The sequence below is a fragment of the Gymnoscopelus braueri genome (assembly GCF_963280865.1).
Source record: "Gymnoscopelus braueri genome assembly, chromosome: 5".
Classification (NCBI taxonomy): Eukaryota; Metazoa; Chordata; class Actinopteri; order Myctophiformes; family Myctophidae; genus Gymnoscopelus; species Gymnoscopelus braueri.
In genome coordinates this window covers 12,884,143-12,900,075 of record NC_137606.1, presented here as the reverse complement: position 1 = coordinate 12,900,075, position 15,933 = coordinate 12,884,143, and the positions used below count along the sequence as shown (strand labels likewise).

At 38.6% G+C, this 15,933-nt stretch overlaps 1 protein-coding gene across 1 annotated transcript in view; it reads left to right on the top strand.

Moving 5' to 3' along the window:
- Positions 1-15,933, top strand: part of LOC308085463 (mitochondrial intermediate peptidase-like) — a 73,405-nt gene that overhangs the window by 30,892 nt on the left and 26,580 nt on the right. The window contains 4 exon segments of the mRNA XM_080428623.1: positions 1,793-1,902; positions 2,504-2,578; positions 4,690-4,806; positions 15,545-15,666. Of these exon segments, the coding sequence (XP_080284749.1) occupies positions 1,793-1,902; positions 2,504-2,578; positions 4,690-4,806; positions 15,545-15,666 (424 nt within the window).

The following is a 15,933-nucleotide window of genomic DNA, read 5'->3' as shown; positions in this document are numbered from 1 at the left end:
AATTATTGGCATCAAAAAATATAAGTACCAATAGTAAAAGTACTAAAATGTTTGAAAATAGCATAGATCGGCTATTTTCAAATAGCCTATGTATAAAATGGGGCTAAAGTGTTTAATGTATGTTTTATAATATAGTAATATCTGCAAAGTAACTTGTAAAGTTTTCAAATAATTGTACTAGTGGAGAAAAGTATTGCAAATTGGAAATACTCTAGTGAAGTAAAAAGTTACTCAAAATTGTACTTAAGTACATGTACTTTCCACCACTGGTATTATGTATATTATATCACAACTGACAAGCTGCCAGTGTATATTGGTATACTGTAATTATAAGCTGGGAATATAGTTTATACACATTTGCTATTGCTTTCACTGGTAAATCCCTTGTACTTCTTTATTGCTTAAGGAATCATCCTTTACTTGTCTACTGTGTCTCCAGCATTTTTATTTCCACCAATATCTGCTTACAGAGAGATACTGTACACTGCCACGTGAGACTTCTGTTTTTGCACTCTTTGTCCCTCAGTGCAGTCAGTGTACACCCTCAGCCCTATGGCATGTTCACTAACCTGAACCTGGATTGTTTTGGAAACCTGTTGTCAAATACATTGGTGCCTGTTTCACCAGCAGATAGAGTACCTGTTGTCAATTACATAGGCGCTTGTTATACCAGCAGACACAGTAGCTTTATGTCTTCTCAGTTAATTGTTGATTTTGTTTTTCTGGTTCTTGTATTACTCCTATACGTGTCTTAACGTCTGCACCTTTGGGACATAACTTACGTCTGAGCTCTGGACTGATATGTATGCAGTGTATAACATACTTACATTCTTGCGACGCCATTATGTACAGCACGCAAGTGTTTAGTAACTTGCTGAAGAACCCTGCGTCATTACATTTGGGCCTGCAGTTTAGATTAAACCTGAAACCTTTCTGTTACGGGACACAGCGCTGTTGATTTTGACAGCAAATTTAGATTTAGTTTTAGTCATAGTCTTTTGAATAAAATTCCATTTAGTTTTAGTCATATTTTAGTCATCCGAATTTTTTGTCTAGTTTTAGTCGACTAAATTTCATAAGATTATAGTCGACTAAATGTACAGTTGATTGCCTTGACGGCGTCGTAATGGCTGATTTTACACTTGGTTGCATGCTGAAAATAGCCGATCTACAAGCTCACAACGCGTCGCGCTGTGAGCTTGTAGATCGGCTATTTTCAGAGCTCAACACTCGAGCGCAACAAAGCAAAAGATGACTTGTCTTTTAGTTCTACTGGATCTCTTCTCCACTCGTCCCTCACTAACATTTTAGTCTAGTTTTTATTTGTTGACGAAATTGTCAATATATTTAGTTTTAGTCATTGTAGCTTAGTTTTTATTTGGTTTTTATTTAGTTTTCATCAGTGAAAAAAGGTAGTTTTAGTTGACGAAATCAACACGGGACGGTCATCCTGCCAAATACTTGCATACAGTAGGGCATTCACGAATAGTGATTTTTAGCATTCGAATTATTCGACCTGTAAGTATTCGAATATTCGATTAATCGATTTGATTATTATTAAAAAAAAAAAAAAAAAAAATCTTTTTTTTTAAAGTTTTTTTTTTGTTTAGTTTTTTTGCCAATGGCATTGACGACTCGACACTTATTTTTTATTTTTTTAATAGAATAATCGACTTTGATGTACAGTGGTCGAATAGTGGTTTGATTGTCGAATATTTGAATATTCTATTATTCTGTTAATGCCCTAGCATACAGTACAATTTACAGTAGAACTTGAACTTGTCTTCTGCAGGAACCAGATGTGCCACTGATTTCGCAGAGGTCCCCTCCATCCTCATGGAGTACTTTGCCACCGACTATCGAGTCGTCAGCAAGTTTGCCCGCCATTATAAAACAGGACAGGTACACCTGAACCTTTTGTATTACAGATGGCACGTGCCAAACGCTCACGTTTCTTTTTTTGTCTTAGGCATACAAACTCATTTGTAGTTACAATTCAAAGCTTGAATGTTGGTGATGTGTGAATATTAGTTGAAATGTATGTCGAAGAAACAATTGTTGGTGCTGCACATACACGGTTATGGTTGAGTCCAGCTCATGACTTAATTGTTGTGTGTCAATTTAAATATTCCTATATATTACCTTTTGAAAAAAACAAAAAAAAAGAAGAAATGTCTAAAATTATATTTTCAAAAAATTACATTACAATTTAGGCATTTAGCAGATGCTCTTAATCTAGAGCGACTTACAGTACGTAGCAAGGACAACACAAGATAATACAGCAAATGCATAGAAATAGTAATCTAATAATAAAGTAATACATAAGTACTATAGTACTATAAGTAAACCAAGAACCTATCATCAGCCTGTACATTGAAACTATACACACTATAGGATGCCAGGTCCAGAGTATAGAGTTGAGTATTTGTGAATTGAGGTTAAGGCAAAAGGACTATTGTAGCCATGTCATAATTGCTTCCTGTCTGTGCCCATGTTTCCTTAGGCTCTGCCTGCCAGCATGGTGGCTCGCCTGTGTGAGTCCAAAAAGGTGTGCGGGGCAGCAGACACCCAGCTACAGGTACAGTCGCCTTTTCACTTTTCAACCTTTTCATTTAACTAGTTAAAAAATGAGTGCCTTTTTTTTAGCTTTTAGGTATAGTATATATACTTATAGGTATAGTGGAGAGAGACAGGAAACATGAAAACAGAGTAGGGGAGTGACATATGGTCCGCTTGGCCGGGTATTCGAACTGGGGACTTTGAGGCCCATGCGGTACACACGCTGAACACTCTGGTTGCCCCAAAATTAGTGCAAATGTATGTGCAAATGATATATCCTATAATACAATTGAGAGTGGTGCGCATGCGTGGCTGTGTGTCTGTTTGTGTGTCTGCCTCTCCAAGCTGTTTGTGGGTCTGGGTTCATTCATACGGGTCCTCATGCTCTCTCTCTCTCAATACAAACTGATGTTCACTCGACCATGCTCTCTCCGTCAACACAACGTTACGTTTCGCTTTGGTTTTTGCCTCTGCGTACCGCTGTTGCAATGAACGTCTACAGGCTACTAGGCGGGAGCAGCGGCTAGACGGAAGGACCGCGCAGCGGCCCAAACCTCTAGTTGCATACAAGAAAGAATTATAATACATTGTGGGGTGAAGGGTTGGGTTTAGTTATAGATATAGACCCATGAAAGGGTGAAGGGCGATGCATGACATTGGGGTTTATGTAGGTTGGATAAGGGTGGGTTTGGTGTAATTTATTGGGAATAAACAGAGATTGACTTACACAAGGCATTGCATGTGTATGTACTAATAATCACTGAAGGATACTGTTGAGGAAATTGACTCTGCGTTGCTCTGGGCGTTGGTCTGATTCAAAGTAAGTAATATATTACATATGGAGAAGAGTACACAGGGACGTCAGTATTTAGACCCCTGACTAGCAGAGACGAGGCACTTTATTACAGTACAAAACAAAAATTAAAGGTAGAGTAAGTGATATGTTTTGGTTAAAACAAAAAGTTTAAAGCACTATATTCTGATAGTAATCATTGCTATAGAGTGTTTGTTCAGTAACAAGGGTCTCCCTGTCTCTCCTGCTCTTTAATAAACAGAAAATAAATGTTGAGGTAGGTGACAACATTTCAGCCAATCAGGAGAGAGTACCCATTTATCAGCTTCATTTTTATAGCGTTCCAGTTCCAATTTGTTCAGCTCATTTCTTTGTGTCATCACTTCCAATTTCACTTGTTTAATCTGACTGAGTTCTCTATATCTGATTGGATAAAATAGGTATCCTGACCTGAAAATGCATTTTCTGTTTAATAAAGAGCGGGAGAGACATGGAGACTCCTGTTACTGAACAAACACTATATAGCAATGAGTACCAGAGTATCAGAATAATGAGCTATTTAACACTTATTTTAACCAAAGAAAATCACTTACCCTACCTTTAAGCAATGCCAAACTCTGAGCCGGACAGAAATAATCTGTAACTACTAGAACTCAAAAGCAAGATCACAATTCATAGAACTTGATACAGCCTATTCCTCTGCGGTGCCATTGTGCCATTCAACTTTACTGCCCTGCGAGTAAAACTTATCAGGCTTATATGGACTACGTTATCACATACACTTAATAAGGTGTTTTCACAAGTTATCCATAGTGTTGCCAACGGGTTAAAAACTCACTTAGAGGACAATGGGCATAAGGGCGGTTTAAGTGCTCGCCGAGTGAGTGATTGACGAGAGATAAGAGTTCATTTGTTTGGCCTCCACTTCATGCAGTGGAGAACGTTTATGCTCAAGTGGAGGACGGAGGGTATCCAACAGTGGTGGAAAAAGTACTGACATTTTTTACTTAAGTAAAAGTATCAATTATAATATTACAATTTATTTTATAACAATTTACATCTGCAAAGTAACTAGTAACTAAAGTTTTCAAATAATTGTAGTGGAGTAAAAGTACAATATTTGCCTCTGAGATGAAGTGGAGTAGAAGTAAAAGTATTGAAAATGGGAAACACTCCAGTAAAGTAAAAGAATCCTCAAAAGTGTGCTTAAGTACAGTACTTGAGTAAATGTACTTAGTTACTTTACACCACTGATATCCAGACAGCATGTAACTTGCAGCAGGGCCGTTTCACCAGGAGTTTGTCTTGTGTGTGTTTTTTTCCTCCCCCATGGGTAGGTTTTCTATGCCGTGTTGGACCAGATATATCACGGCAAACCTCAACACCACTCCACCACAGATGTCCTGAAGGAGATGCAGCAGAAGTTCTATGGCCTGCCGTACACACCCAATACGGTACGCTCTCTCTCTCTGAGGCTACTTATGAACAGTGGTGTAAAGTATCTAAGTACATTTACTCAAGTACTGTACTTAAGTACATTTTGAGGTACTTTTTACTTTGCTGGAGTATTTCCTATTGTCTATACTTTTACTTCTACTCTAGTTACTAGTTATGTTAAGATATAAATAATTACATTACAAAACATACATTAACCACTTCAGCCCTATTCTATACCTAGGCTATTTGAAAATAGCAAATCTACAAGATGCGACGCGTTGAGCTTGCAGATCGGCTATTTTCAAATATTTTTGTACTTTAACTTTTGGTACCCCTAAGTACATTTTGATGCCAATACTTTTGTACTTTTACGAAAGTAAATTTAGAATTCTGGACTTTTACTTGTAACAGAGTATTTTCATATTGCAGTATTGGTACTTTTACTTAAGTAAAGAATTTTAGAACTTTTTCCACCACTGCTTTTGAATCATTTACTTTGATGGATTTTGTGGTTTTCCCCCAAGCTGATAATGAGATCAATTACAGCTTTTTCAAGTTAATGAGTGTTTTTCAGGGAAATGCGTTCACGTAATCCACCCACGCATTCTTCCCACCAAAACCTTTCATCACATCGCTCAATCGAACACCTAGAACAGAACAACGCACAAACCTGTGAGAGTGAGCTCTCTCCTGCGTCTGTCTGTCTGTCTGTCTGTCTGTCTGTCTGTCTGTCGTCTGTCTGTCTGTCTGTCTGTCTGTCTGTCCTGTCAGTCTGTCTGTCTGTCTGTCTGCTCTCTCTCTCTCTCTCTCTCTCTCTCTCTCTCTTCTCTCTCTCTCTCTCTCTCTCTCTCTCTCTCTCTCTCTCTCTCTCTCTCCTCTCTCTCTCTCTCTCTCTCACTCATGTTTCTTCCATACTTCTTGTCCTCAGTGGTGTAAGCAACTAAGTACATTTACTCAAGTACTGTACTTAAGTACACTTTTGAGGCATTTTTACTTTACTGGATTTCCCATTTTCAATACGTTTACTTCTACTCCACTACTTCTCAGAGGCAAATATTGTACTTTTACTCCACTACAATTATTTGACAGGCCTAGTTAGTGTGGTTGCCCAGTTACTTTGCAGATTTAGATTATTATCACAAAACATACATTAACCATTTCAGCCCTATATATATCCCATTTAGCCCTGAGGCCAATTCTAAAAACGCCTTCTAAAACCTAACCTACGTTTTTTGAAAACGTTCAAATTCTTACTAAAAAAATAAAATAAACAATTATGTTGCTATATGTACTGTATAGTGACAACTAATGAGACACAGAGGTGGCTCCCGGATTGAAAGGTATAACAACGTATAGGTTACAACAGGTCTAAATGGGATATTTCGGCCATTTGAAAATAGCCGATCTACAAGTTCACAATGCGCACAACTGCACAATGAATACTTTTACTTTTGGTACTTAAAGTATATTCTGATACTTTTACTCAAGTAAAGGTTGATTTCCGGACTTTTACTTTACTTGTACTACGTAAGTGTGTTTCTACACTGCAGTATTGATACTTTTACTTAAGTAAAAGATGCGAGTACTTTTTGCCACCACTGCTTGTCCTTACCTCTCTCTGGTTTTATATATCTTTTACCCAGGCACAGCACCGTTTAAAGGATTAAAGCGTTTTTTTGGAGGCCCTGTTAAAATAACAAAGCAGAGGTATACTTTGAATGAGCACTCCCTGGGGGAAATATTTGAAACTCTTCTTCTGCCTGCTGGTCCTTTAATGAAAAAAGCTGATTTTTTTTTTCCCTCCCCCTTCTTTTTAGTTTTTTTTGCAGCCGCGGGCAGGGGGGTTTGGGAAGAGAGAGAGAACAGAGAATCAAAACCACAGTCATAATTTTTGCCAGGAATGGCCTTCATAAAGAATGTATTCTGCACTATAATTATGTCGGCCCATCGGGTATTGAGAGAGAGCTCAGTACTGACGTGTGTTCAACCCATCTTGTACTGTATCACTCCACCAGTGGTGGAAAAAGTACTCAATTTTTTTACTTAAGTAAAAGTATCAATACTGCAATGTAGAAATATTCTGTTACACGTAAAAGTCCAGTAATCACAATTGACTTGAGTAAAAGTACAAAAGTATTGGCATCTAAATATACTTAAATCACCAAAAGTAAAAGTACTCATTGTGCAGAATGGCCCATTTCACAAGTTCAAAATGTATTAAAAAATTGTTAGATTATCGAAAATAGCCGATCTACAAGCTCACAACGCGTCGCCATCTTGTAGATCTGCTATTTTCAAATGGCCGAAATGTATATAGGGCTGAAGTGGTCAGTGTGTTTTGTAGTAATAATCAAAATCTACAAAGTCACAAAGTCACTATACAAAGTATTGAAAATTGGAAATACTCCAGTAACAGTAACAGTACCTCAAAATTGTACTTAAGTACAGTACTTGAGTAAATGTACTTAGTTACTTTCCACCACGTATCTCCACAGCCAAAGTTCCTCTCTTTCCCCCTTCACTTATGTCCTACCGGTCCACTTGTGTCCTGCAATGAAGCTCTCACCTCTCACGGGAGTGTGGTTTGTATTATATACTTTATCCGCACTGTCCCAGTCTTTCCCCTTTGACTCTCAGAACCCCACTGAAAACACAAACAGACATCTAGCCTCAGATTACACAGCTAACCGCAGTGAAGGGGGGGGGGGAGTAGCTGTGCAATCTTAGCGGAGGACCTTTTTTCTCGTTTATTAAGCCCCTTAGAAAATGTCTAAAGTTGGTGCTGTTCAGATTCACACATCACAGCATCAGAACGAGCGAGAAGTAGATTTTGTTTAGATTCTGCAATAAAGGGTCATCTTTCACCCTTAACCCTTTAAGACCGGGAACGCATCTTTGTCATTTTAAGATTTCTTTGGGCTATTCAAAAATAGCAGATATACAAGCTCATGCAAATCATTGAATATTTATATGTATTTTTAAAGCAATTTTTTTTTACTAAAATCTTTGCTTCTGGGGGGTCCCTGGAACAAAATATTTTGAGATGGGGGTCCGCGGCCACATACATATCATTTTGGGGGTCCTTGACATGAAAAAAAGTTTGATATTTAAAAAAAAAGAAACTTTAAAAATATACATATTCAAAGATTTGCACGAATAATAATAAAAAATAAAATTAAAAAAAAGATCTACAAGCTCGCTATGAGCTATTTTTGAATAGCCAAATAAAATCTAAAATGACACAGATGATGCTTTTCCGGATTGAATGGGTTAAGTCCATGCCATCATCCACAGTCCACACAGTAACACAGCTTAAAGGAACATTTTCCACAGTAAAACAATGGTCTGAATGGCTAATATGTTAACACAGAGCTGCAGAATCTAAACAGCGGGGCGATGTTGACATGTTGTATAGTATATATATAGAGAGTGGGCCTATCAGTTCCCTGCAGAGCACACAGAGGGAGGTGGGGGGGGGGGGCAGCTGTGAGTAACACAGAACACATGGGAGACCCTTGGGGCCGAAGATAATATTTGGAAATAAATGGCAGCAACCACGACCTTCCGTCAGGCATGTTGACATTTCTTTAACCCACTGAGACCGGGAACGCATCTGTGTGTGTCAGATTTCTTTGGGCTATTCAAAAATAGCAGATCTACAAGCTCATAGCGCGGCACCGAGTGCCGTGCTACGAGCTTGAAGATCTGCTATTTTTGAAAATTCGTGAAAATCTTTTATATATATTTTTTAAAGCGAACATTTGCAACTCAAATTTTGCTTCTGGGGGATTCTACAAATGTCTTCTGAATCCTAACAGTTTTCTGAAAAACTTATGTTGTTGTAATATCAGTGGTTCTCAAACTTTTTTCATGTCAAGGACCCCCAAAATGATGTGTATTTGGCCGCGGACCCCCATCTCATAATATTTAGTTCCAGGGACCCCCCATGAAGCAAAGATTTGAGCAACAAATGTTCCCTTTAAAAGATATATATATTCAAATATTCGCACAAATGTTGAAGATTTTAAAAAAAATTGCAGATATACAAGCTCGTAGCACGGCACTCGGTGACGCGCTATGAGCTTGTAGATCTGCTATTTTTGAATAGCCCAAAGAAATCAAAAAATGACACAGATGCGTTTCCGGGTCTTAAAGGGTTAATCTGTGTTTCTTGGCTTTTGGAGGCTTTAGGGCCGAAGTCGTAGAGCACCCCCCCCACCCCCCCCCCACCCCCCCCTTCTCCAAGTAAATGCTGCTCCTGACGTACCCCCTGCTCGTGCACAAGTGCAACATTCGACCCCTCAGGAACGTGGTGTCGCTCCTTAGCGCCGTGAACAACAAATGACCACCAGCCGTGCAAGGAGAGAACAAAAAAAATGTCTTTTATCTCATACATACTCAAGAGGAACAGAGTGAATAAAGGGGCTGTGCTGACTTTGTCTGCCTTTTCTATGCAAAGGATCAAAAGGATATTTGGCTGACATGTGACCCAGTTGCACCCAGCCCTCAAAAAAAAAAAGAAAGAAGTTAACGTTCAGCCATTTGATGCAAAGGGATTGAAAAACAAAAGAGAAGCTTGGAAGGTTTGAATACCGGCGGCGGCAGGTTTGTGATGAGTGTTTTTTTAAGCACCTCCTTAAGACCCAGACATCATACCGAGCTGTTGTCGAGGAGCTGATCTAGATTATCTGTTTCCTTAATATCAGTAGGCATAATTCTTTTGACACCACATGAAATGCAATGTGTAGTTTCAAAGCATTACGACACGGTAGGCTGACTTCACACTGTCTGCACGTATTAGGCTTCACTAAGACCTCTCCGCTAACCCCATAACTTCCACCTTTATTTGATCTTTTACAAAAACAAGAGCCTTTTGTGAGAACTCTTAATGCTGTGCTTATGATATTGTACCAAGAACCAGTGGTGTAAAGTCACGAAGTACATTTACTCAAGTACTGTACTTAAGTACAATTTTGAGGTACTTTTACTTTGCTGGAATATTTCCCATTTGCAGTACTTTTACTTCTACCCCACCAACATCTCAGAGGCAAATAGTATACTTTTACTCCACTACAATTATTTGTAAACTTTAGTTACTTGTTACTTTATAGATTTTGATTATTATTACAAAACCACGTATATACAGTATATACTTTGGCAATTTTGAAATAGCTGATCTACAAGCTCACAACGCGTCGCTTTGCGACGCGTTGTGAGCTTGACGCGTTGTGAGCTTGTAGATCTGCTATTTTCAAAGGATTTTAATACATTTTACACATTTGAAAACTTGTGAAATGGGACCTTCTGCTTAATGAGCACTTTTTGTACTTTAAGTACATTTTGATACCGATACTTTTGTATTTTTTTTTGTAAATTTTGAATACCTTACTTTTACACTGCAGTATTGATACTTTTACTTACGTAAAAAATTTGAGTACTTTTTCCATGCACCACTGCACAACTGCTACACGAACGCACAAACAAAAAATCATTTTAATCTCTAAACAGCGCATTCTCTTAGGTTTCACCAGCATGCAAATGTGCACTTTACTTTACTTTACTTTACTTTACTTTACTTTACTTTACTTTACTTTACTTTACTTTACTTTACTTTACTTTACTTTACTTTACTTTTCTGATAGATAGGATTTTCCTACGAACGGAAACAGCCTTGTAGCCCAGGTGACTGGAGGCCCTTTAATAGTCCTCTAACAAAGTGTACGCAGCCGTGCCTCGTCGACCCCCACCTCCACCCGCCCAGAGCAGCCCTGTGTACTTGGCCGCAGTTTCCCAATGTTATGGTTTCCTGAACTCCGTCTCCTCTCTCTCAGGAGTACTATTTACCCTTATTAAAGTCATTAGGGCCCAGATGGGTCTCGTCAAGCCCACACTTTGGAGCTTAAGCACGTTTTCACGCTGCAGGATCATCCAGATCTGACCGGGGCCCTCAGCGCTCTCACACACACACACACACACACACACACCACCCCAAAGGATAAGCAGTCCATCCCCCGCCAAATCTCTGACCCCCATCTTCAACCGCATGCTTTAGAGCCAATTGTTTTCAGGCGATTTTACACCCTGTTGTTACACCCTGGACCAGTGGTGGAAAAAGTACTCAGATATTTTACTCAAGTAAAAGTATCAATTCTGAAATATAGAAATACTCTGTTACAAGTAAAAGTCTGGAATTCAAAATTTCGTTGAGTAAAAGTACAAAAGTATTGGTATCAAAATGTACTTAAAGTATCAAAAGTAAAAGTACTATAATGTTTGCAAATAGCCGATCTACAAGCTAACGACGCGTTGTGAGCTTGTAGATCGGCTATTTTCAAATAGCCTTGGTATAAAATAGGGCTAAAGCGGTTAATGTATGTTTAATAATATAATAATTAATATCTGCAACGTAACTAGTAAAAAAAGTTTTCAAATAATTGTAGTGGAGTAAAAGTACAATATTTGCCTCTTGAGATGTAGTAGAGTAGAAGTAAAAGTATTGGAAATTGGAAATACTCCAGTAAAGTAAAAATACCTAAAAATGTTACTTACGTACAGTACTTGAGTACTTGTACTTAGTTACTTTACAACATTGCCCTGGACCCACATTCTTTTAAAGATGTGTTTTTTAAAAGAGAGTGAGCGGTCAATTCCCCTCTTTTCTTTTATTGAGACGGATGGAGTTAAAAAGAGAGAATGTGTAGGAGAGTCACAGGAGGAAGGCTTTGGCAGGAATCAATCCCAGGCGCAGCAGGAGTATGTGGGTCTAGAGATGAGCAAATGAATGACTACACCATCATCAGGTGCCTAAGATTATAGATAGACTAGACCATACCCGTCGGGGGAGATGAGCACCCAAAGTGCGTCATGGTCCGCTTGTTTCACGGATGGTCCGCTTGTTTCACGGATGTGGCAACACCGGCGCTTGTTTCACGCACATGATTTGGCAACCCGGGAGCCAGCGAACACAAAAACGCTAATTAACAGCTGACATTTGGGGAAAGCGAAAAACAGGCTTCGGTGTTCTGTGCACATGGTAATGGTCAATGGATGTGTGCAAATGCAGATCAATTGCTCCAGCCACTGAGGAGAACCGGGCAGAAGAGATTTTGGGGACGTACGCACGCACAGAGCTTTTTAGAATTATAGGATGATTATAGGATGATGATATGGACCTTTTATTGATCCCACAGGCCAAATTCAGTTGTAATGGTAGTACCGAAGCTATGAAACAAAGGACGGGTACAGAAAAAGTCAAGTAAGAGTGAACACGTAGTAACATACAGGGATTAGGAATTAGTACCAAAAAACAAGGGTGGGACTGTTGGGTCTCTTCTCTTCATGTAAAGTGTCTTGAGACAACTTGTTGTGATTTGACACTTTAATAAAATTGAATTGAATTGAATTCTAAATCCTAACAGTTCTTTGAAAAAAACCTATGTTGCTATATCAGTAGTTCTCAAACCTTTTCATGTCAAGGACCCCCAGAATGATATGTATTTGGCCGCCGCCCCCCATCTCAAAATATTCAGTTCCAGGGACCCCCAAGAAGCAAAGATTTGAGTTGCAAATGTTTTCTTTTGAAATATATATATTCAAAGATTTGGAAAAAAAATCACAATTAAAAAAAAATAGCAGATCTGCTATTTTTGAAGAGCCAAAGAAATCTAAAATGACACAGATGCGTTCCAGGTCTTAATGGGTTAACAGTAACTCATAATCTGGCATGCAGGAGGAGCGTATAAAGTGACATACTGTAGTTCATGAGGCATGTTTGAACCCATGCCCCAGGCACACGGTATGCCCCTGCACACAAAGACCCACTAGGATGCCTCAGGGACCCACTTTTCTCAAGGAAAACTGTATCATAATTCACTGTTCTTTTGTTTGTTTTTAGTTTTTTTAGGTCACTGTGTGTAGCCTGTGCATTTTTAGGCAGTTGACTTGACCTGTTTATTGCCAAGATTTGGATTTTATTTATTATTTTATATTAATTACTGTAGATATACATATTTTATTTATTTGAAAACCGTGACTGTAAGCTGTAGTCTTGTGTTCCCCTATGATCCCAGCATTTTATGATAAATCATAATAGCAAATGTAGATTACACATTTCATGCCCACATACCATTGATAATACAGTAGCTTCCATACTGATAAAACAACTAAATGTAAAGTTATTATGGTTTGATGTTTCAACAGGCCTCCAATGCACCCTCTTTTCCTCTTAGATCCTCGAAATTGTAATTCAAACTAGAAAAAGGTCTCCGCCAGGTCAGGTACGTTATTGTGGCCTCCTGGTGGCGCTATAATAGGCCAATGTGAAAAGGGTTCCATTTATTCTTAGGCCTTTCATGGCAATCGGACGCTGCATTCATGATTTGAGGCATTTTGTTCCAAAAATGTGTTTTGCTAAATTAGACCTGCTGGTGGCGCTATAACAGGCCAATGTGAAAAGGATGGCATTTCTTCCTCGGCCTAGTGGGAATGTGCGTGTGAAATTTCACGGAAATCGCAAGCTGCATTTTATGATTTGCGGCATTTTATTCAAAACGGACCAATCCTGCAAACTTTGGAAGCCAACCTTAGCCAATGAGGATGGAATATGGGAAATTGGACAGATCCTTGTTGATCACATGACTATAGAGATACTGTGTACCGATTTGCATGACGTTTGGATAAAATCTGTAGGAGTAAATGGGTTTTGCACAAATCGGCCTCCTGGTGGCACTATAACAGGCCCATGTGAAAAATGTGTGTGTGTGTGCACAGTTTCGGAGCGACTGGGCCAACGGTGCCGGAGATTAGCTGTTCGCAGACAGATGGACGGACGAACGGAAAGGGGGTAAAACATATGCTACTCTTATGAGACAATTATGAGAATTATGAGAACACAATACACAGCTTTACCAAAGTCACCAAGACAACACTTGAAGAAGATGACATTTAAATCATGGCTTCAGAAGTTCAGATGCTTTATGCAGCACTGATATTTCTGGGGGTGGTCTTTGTGGTAATTTAGGTCTGTTAACTCCTGCAGCTGCGATCTTTATTTTTTCCCTTTTTCTTTTTTTCTTACTTACCCTGGCTGAACGTTTGAGTGTTTGCCAGCTGAATTTCCCTACAGTCCTCATTTACAGCTATCATAAAGGAGCTGCTGTTTATAGATAAGACAGAAGAAAAGCCTCAGGCAGGTAGAGCGAGAGAAGATGGGTCGAGGAATTCCCACGTTTTGTCCCTTAAAGAAAAGAATTACTGGCTGTGAGTTGAGGTTTTATGATGAAAGTTGACTAGAGGAAATCTGGACTTACCCTGCCCAAAGTAACCATGCCAATGAACACCCCATATCTTTTTAAGTGGGCAGAGAATATGCCAACAGGCAAAATCTAAAGTTCTTTTCAGCTTCTACTTAGTTTTAAGCAGAGGTGTAAAGTAACTAGTAAATACATTTACTTAAGTACTGTACTTAAGTACAATTTTGTAGTATTTCCAATTTTCAGTACTTTTACTTCTACTCCACTACATCTCAGAAGCAAATATTATACTTTTACTCCACTACAATTATTTGCACTCCACTAGTTACATTGCCGATTTAGATTATTATTACAAAACATACATACATAGATACATAGATACATACATACATACATACATACATACATACATACATACATACATACATACATACATACATACATACATACATACATACATACATACATACATACATACATACATACATACAAAACAAACATACATTAACCACTCCAGCCCTATATATATTTCGGCCATTTGAAAATAGCAGATCTACAAGCTCACAATGCGTTGCATCGTGGGCTTGTAGATCTGCTATTTTCAAATGACTTTAAAACATTTTATACATTTGAAAACTTGTGAAATGGGACATTCTGCATAATGAGTACTTACTACTTTTCGTACTTTAAGTACATTTCGATACCAATACTTTTGTACTTTTACTCAAGTAAATGTTGAATTCTGGACTTTTACTTGTAACAGAGTATTTTTACATTGCAGTATTGATACTTTTACTTAAGAAAGAAATGCGAGTATTTCTTCCACCACTGGCTTTAAGTCTTATAATATCGTTTTTTCCATTTATATTAGTTCACAAAAACGTGAATTTATGTTTGTTTTAGCCTCTTAATTCAAATTCAGATGTAGTTTCCTATAATAACCTTGGATATCCCATGTTGCTGCAGTGGCTGTCCAATATAGGACTGTCTACCGATTCTCATCCATCAGCAACCTTTTTATAAGCAGGAACACTTACGTAAGCCTTTTTAAAGCCATGTTGGCCTAACTAACTACCCACTCATCACCCACACCTACTCAAGAAAACCATTACACGTGTAATAATCAATACACGGTGTCGAGAGATAATTGCGCATTACCTTTGCCACATAGAACGTTTTGTTACGGGGAGAGCATTGTTGTGCCTTTCAGCTCTACATCACTGTTCTGTGTTTTATCATCATTATCCACAGCCCGATGCAGTAAAACCTGTTGACAGCTGGATTAACCCATTAAGACCGGGAATCTACAAGCTCATAGCGCGGCACTTGGTGCCGCGCTATGAGCTTGTAGATCTGCAATTTTTTTAAATAGCCAAAGAAATCTTAAAATGACACACAGATGCGTCCCCGGTCTTAACGGGTTAAATTAGAGCTGTTCTGAACTTTCACACATTTTAAAACATGTTGTGTGTCGCTAATCATTTGCCCTTTGTTTCCTGTACAGGCATGGCAGCAGAGATTCAGCCACCTGATTGGCTACGGGGCTAAGTACTATTCCTACCTCATGTCCCGAGCCGTGGCCTCCATGGTATGGAGGCAGTGTTTCGTTCAGGACCCTTTGAACAGGTAAGCTTACGGAGTGTTGTAACTTCTAACCCTATTAAAGACCAAATAAATATGCATCGATATGTATGTATAATAAATGAGAAAATATATACAGTATATCTCTGCTGTCCGGCAGCAATAACTCCAAAACGCTCATTTTGTCTTTTACACAAATATAAAGGGTGTTCAATAGCATTGATTTATAAAAAAAAAAAAGGAAACCTGTAAATGGAGTTAGCTGGTTCCCGCCGGACAGCGACGATATTTATAAAACTCAGAGACTTAATG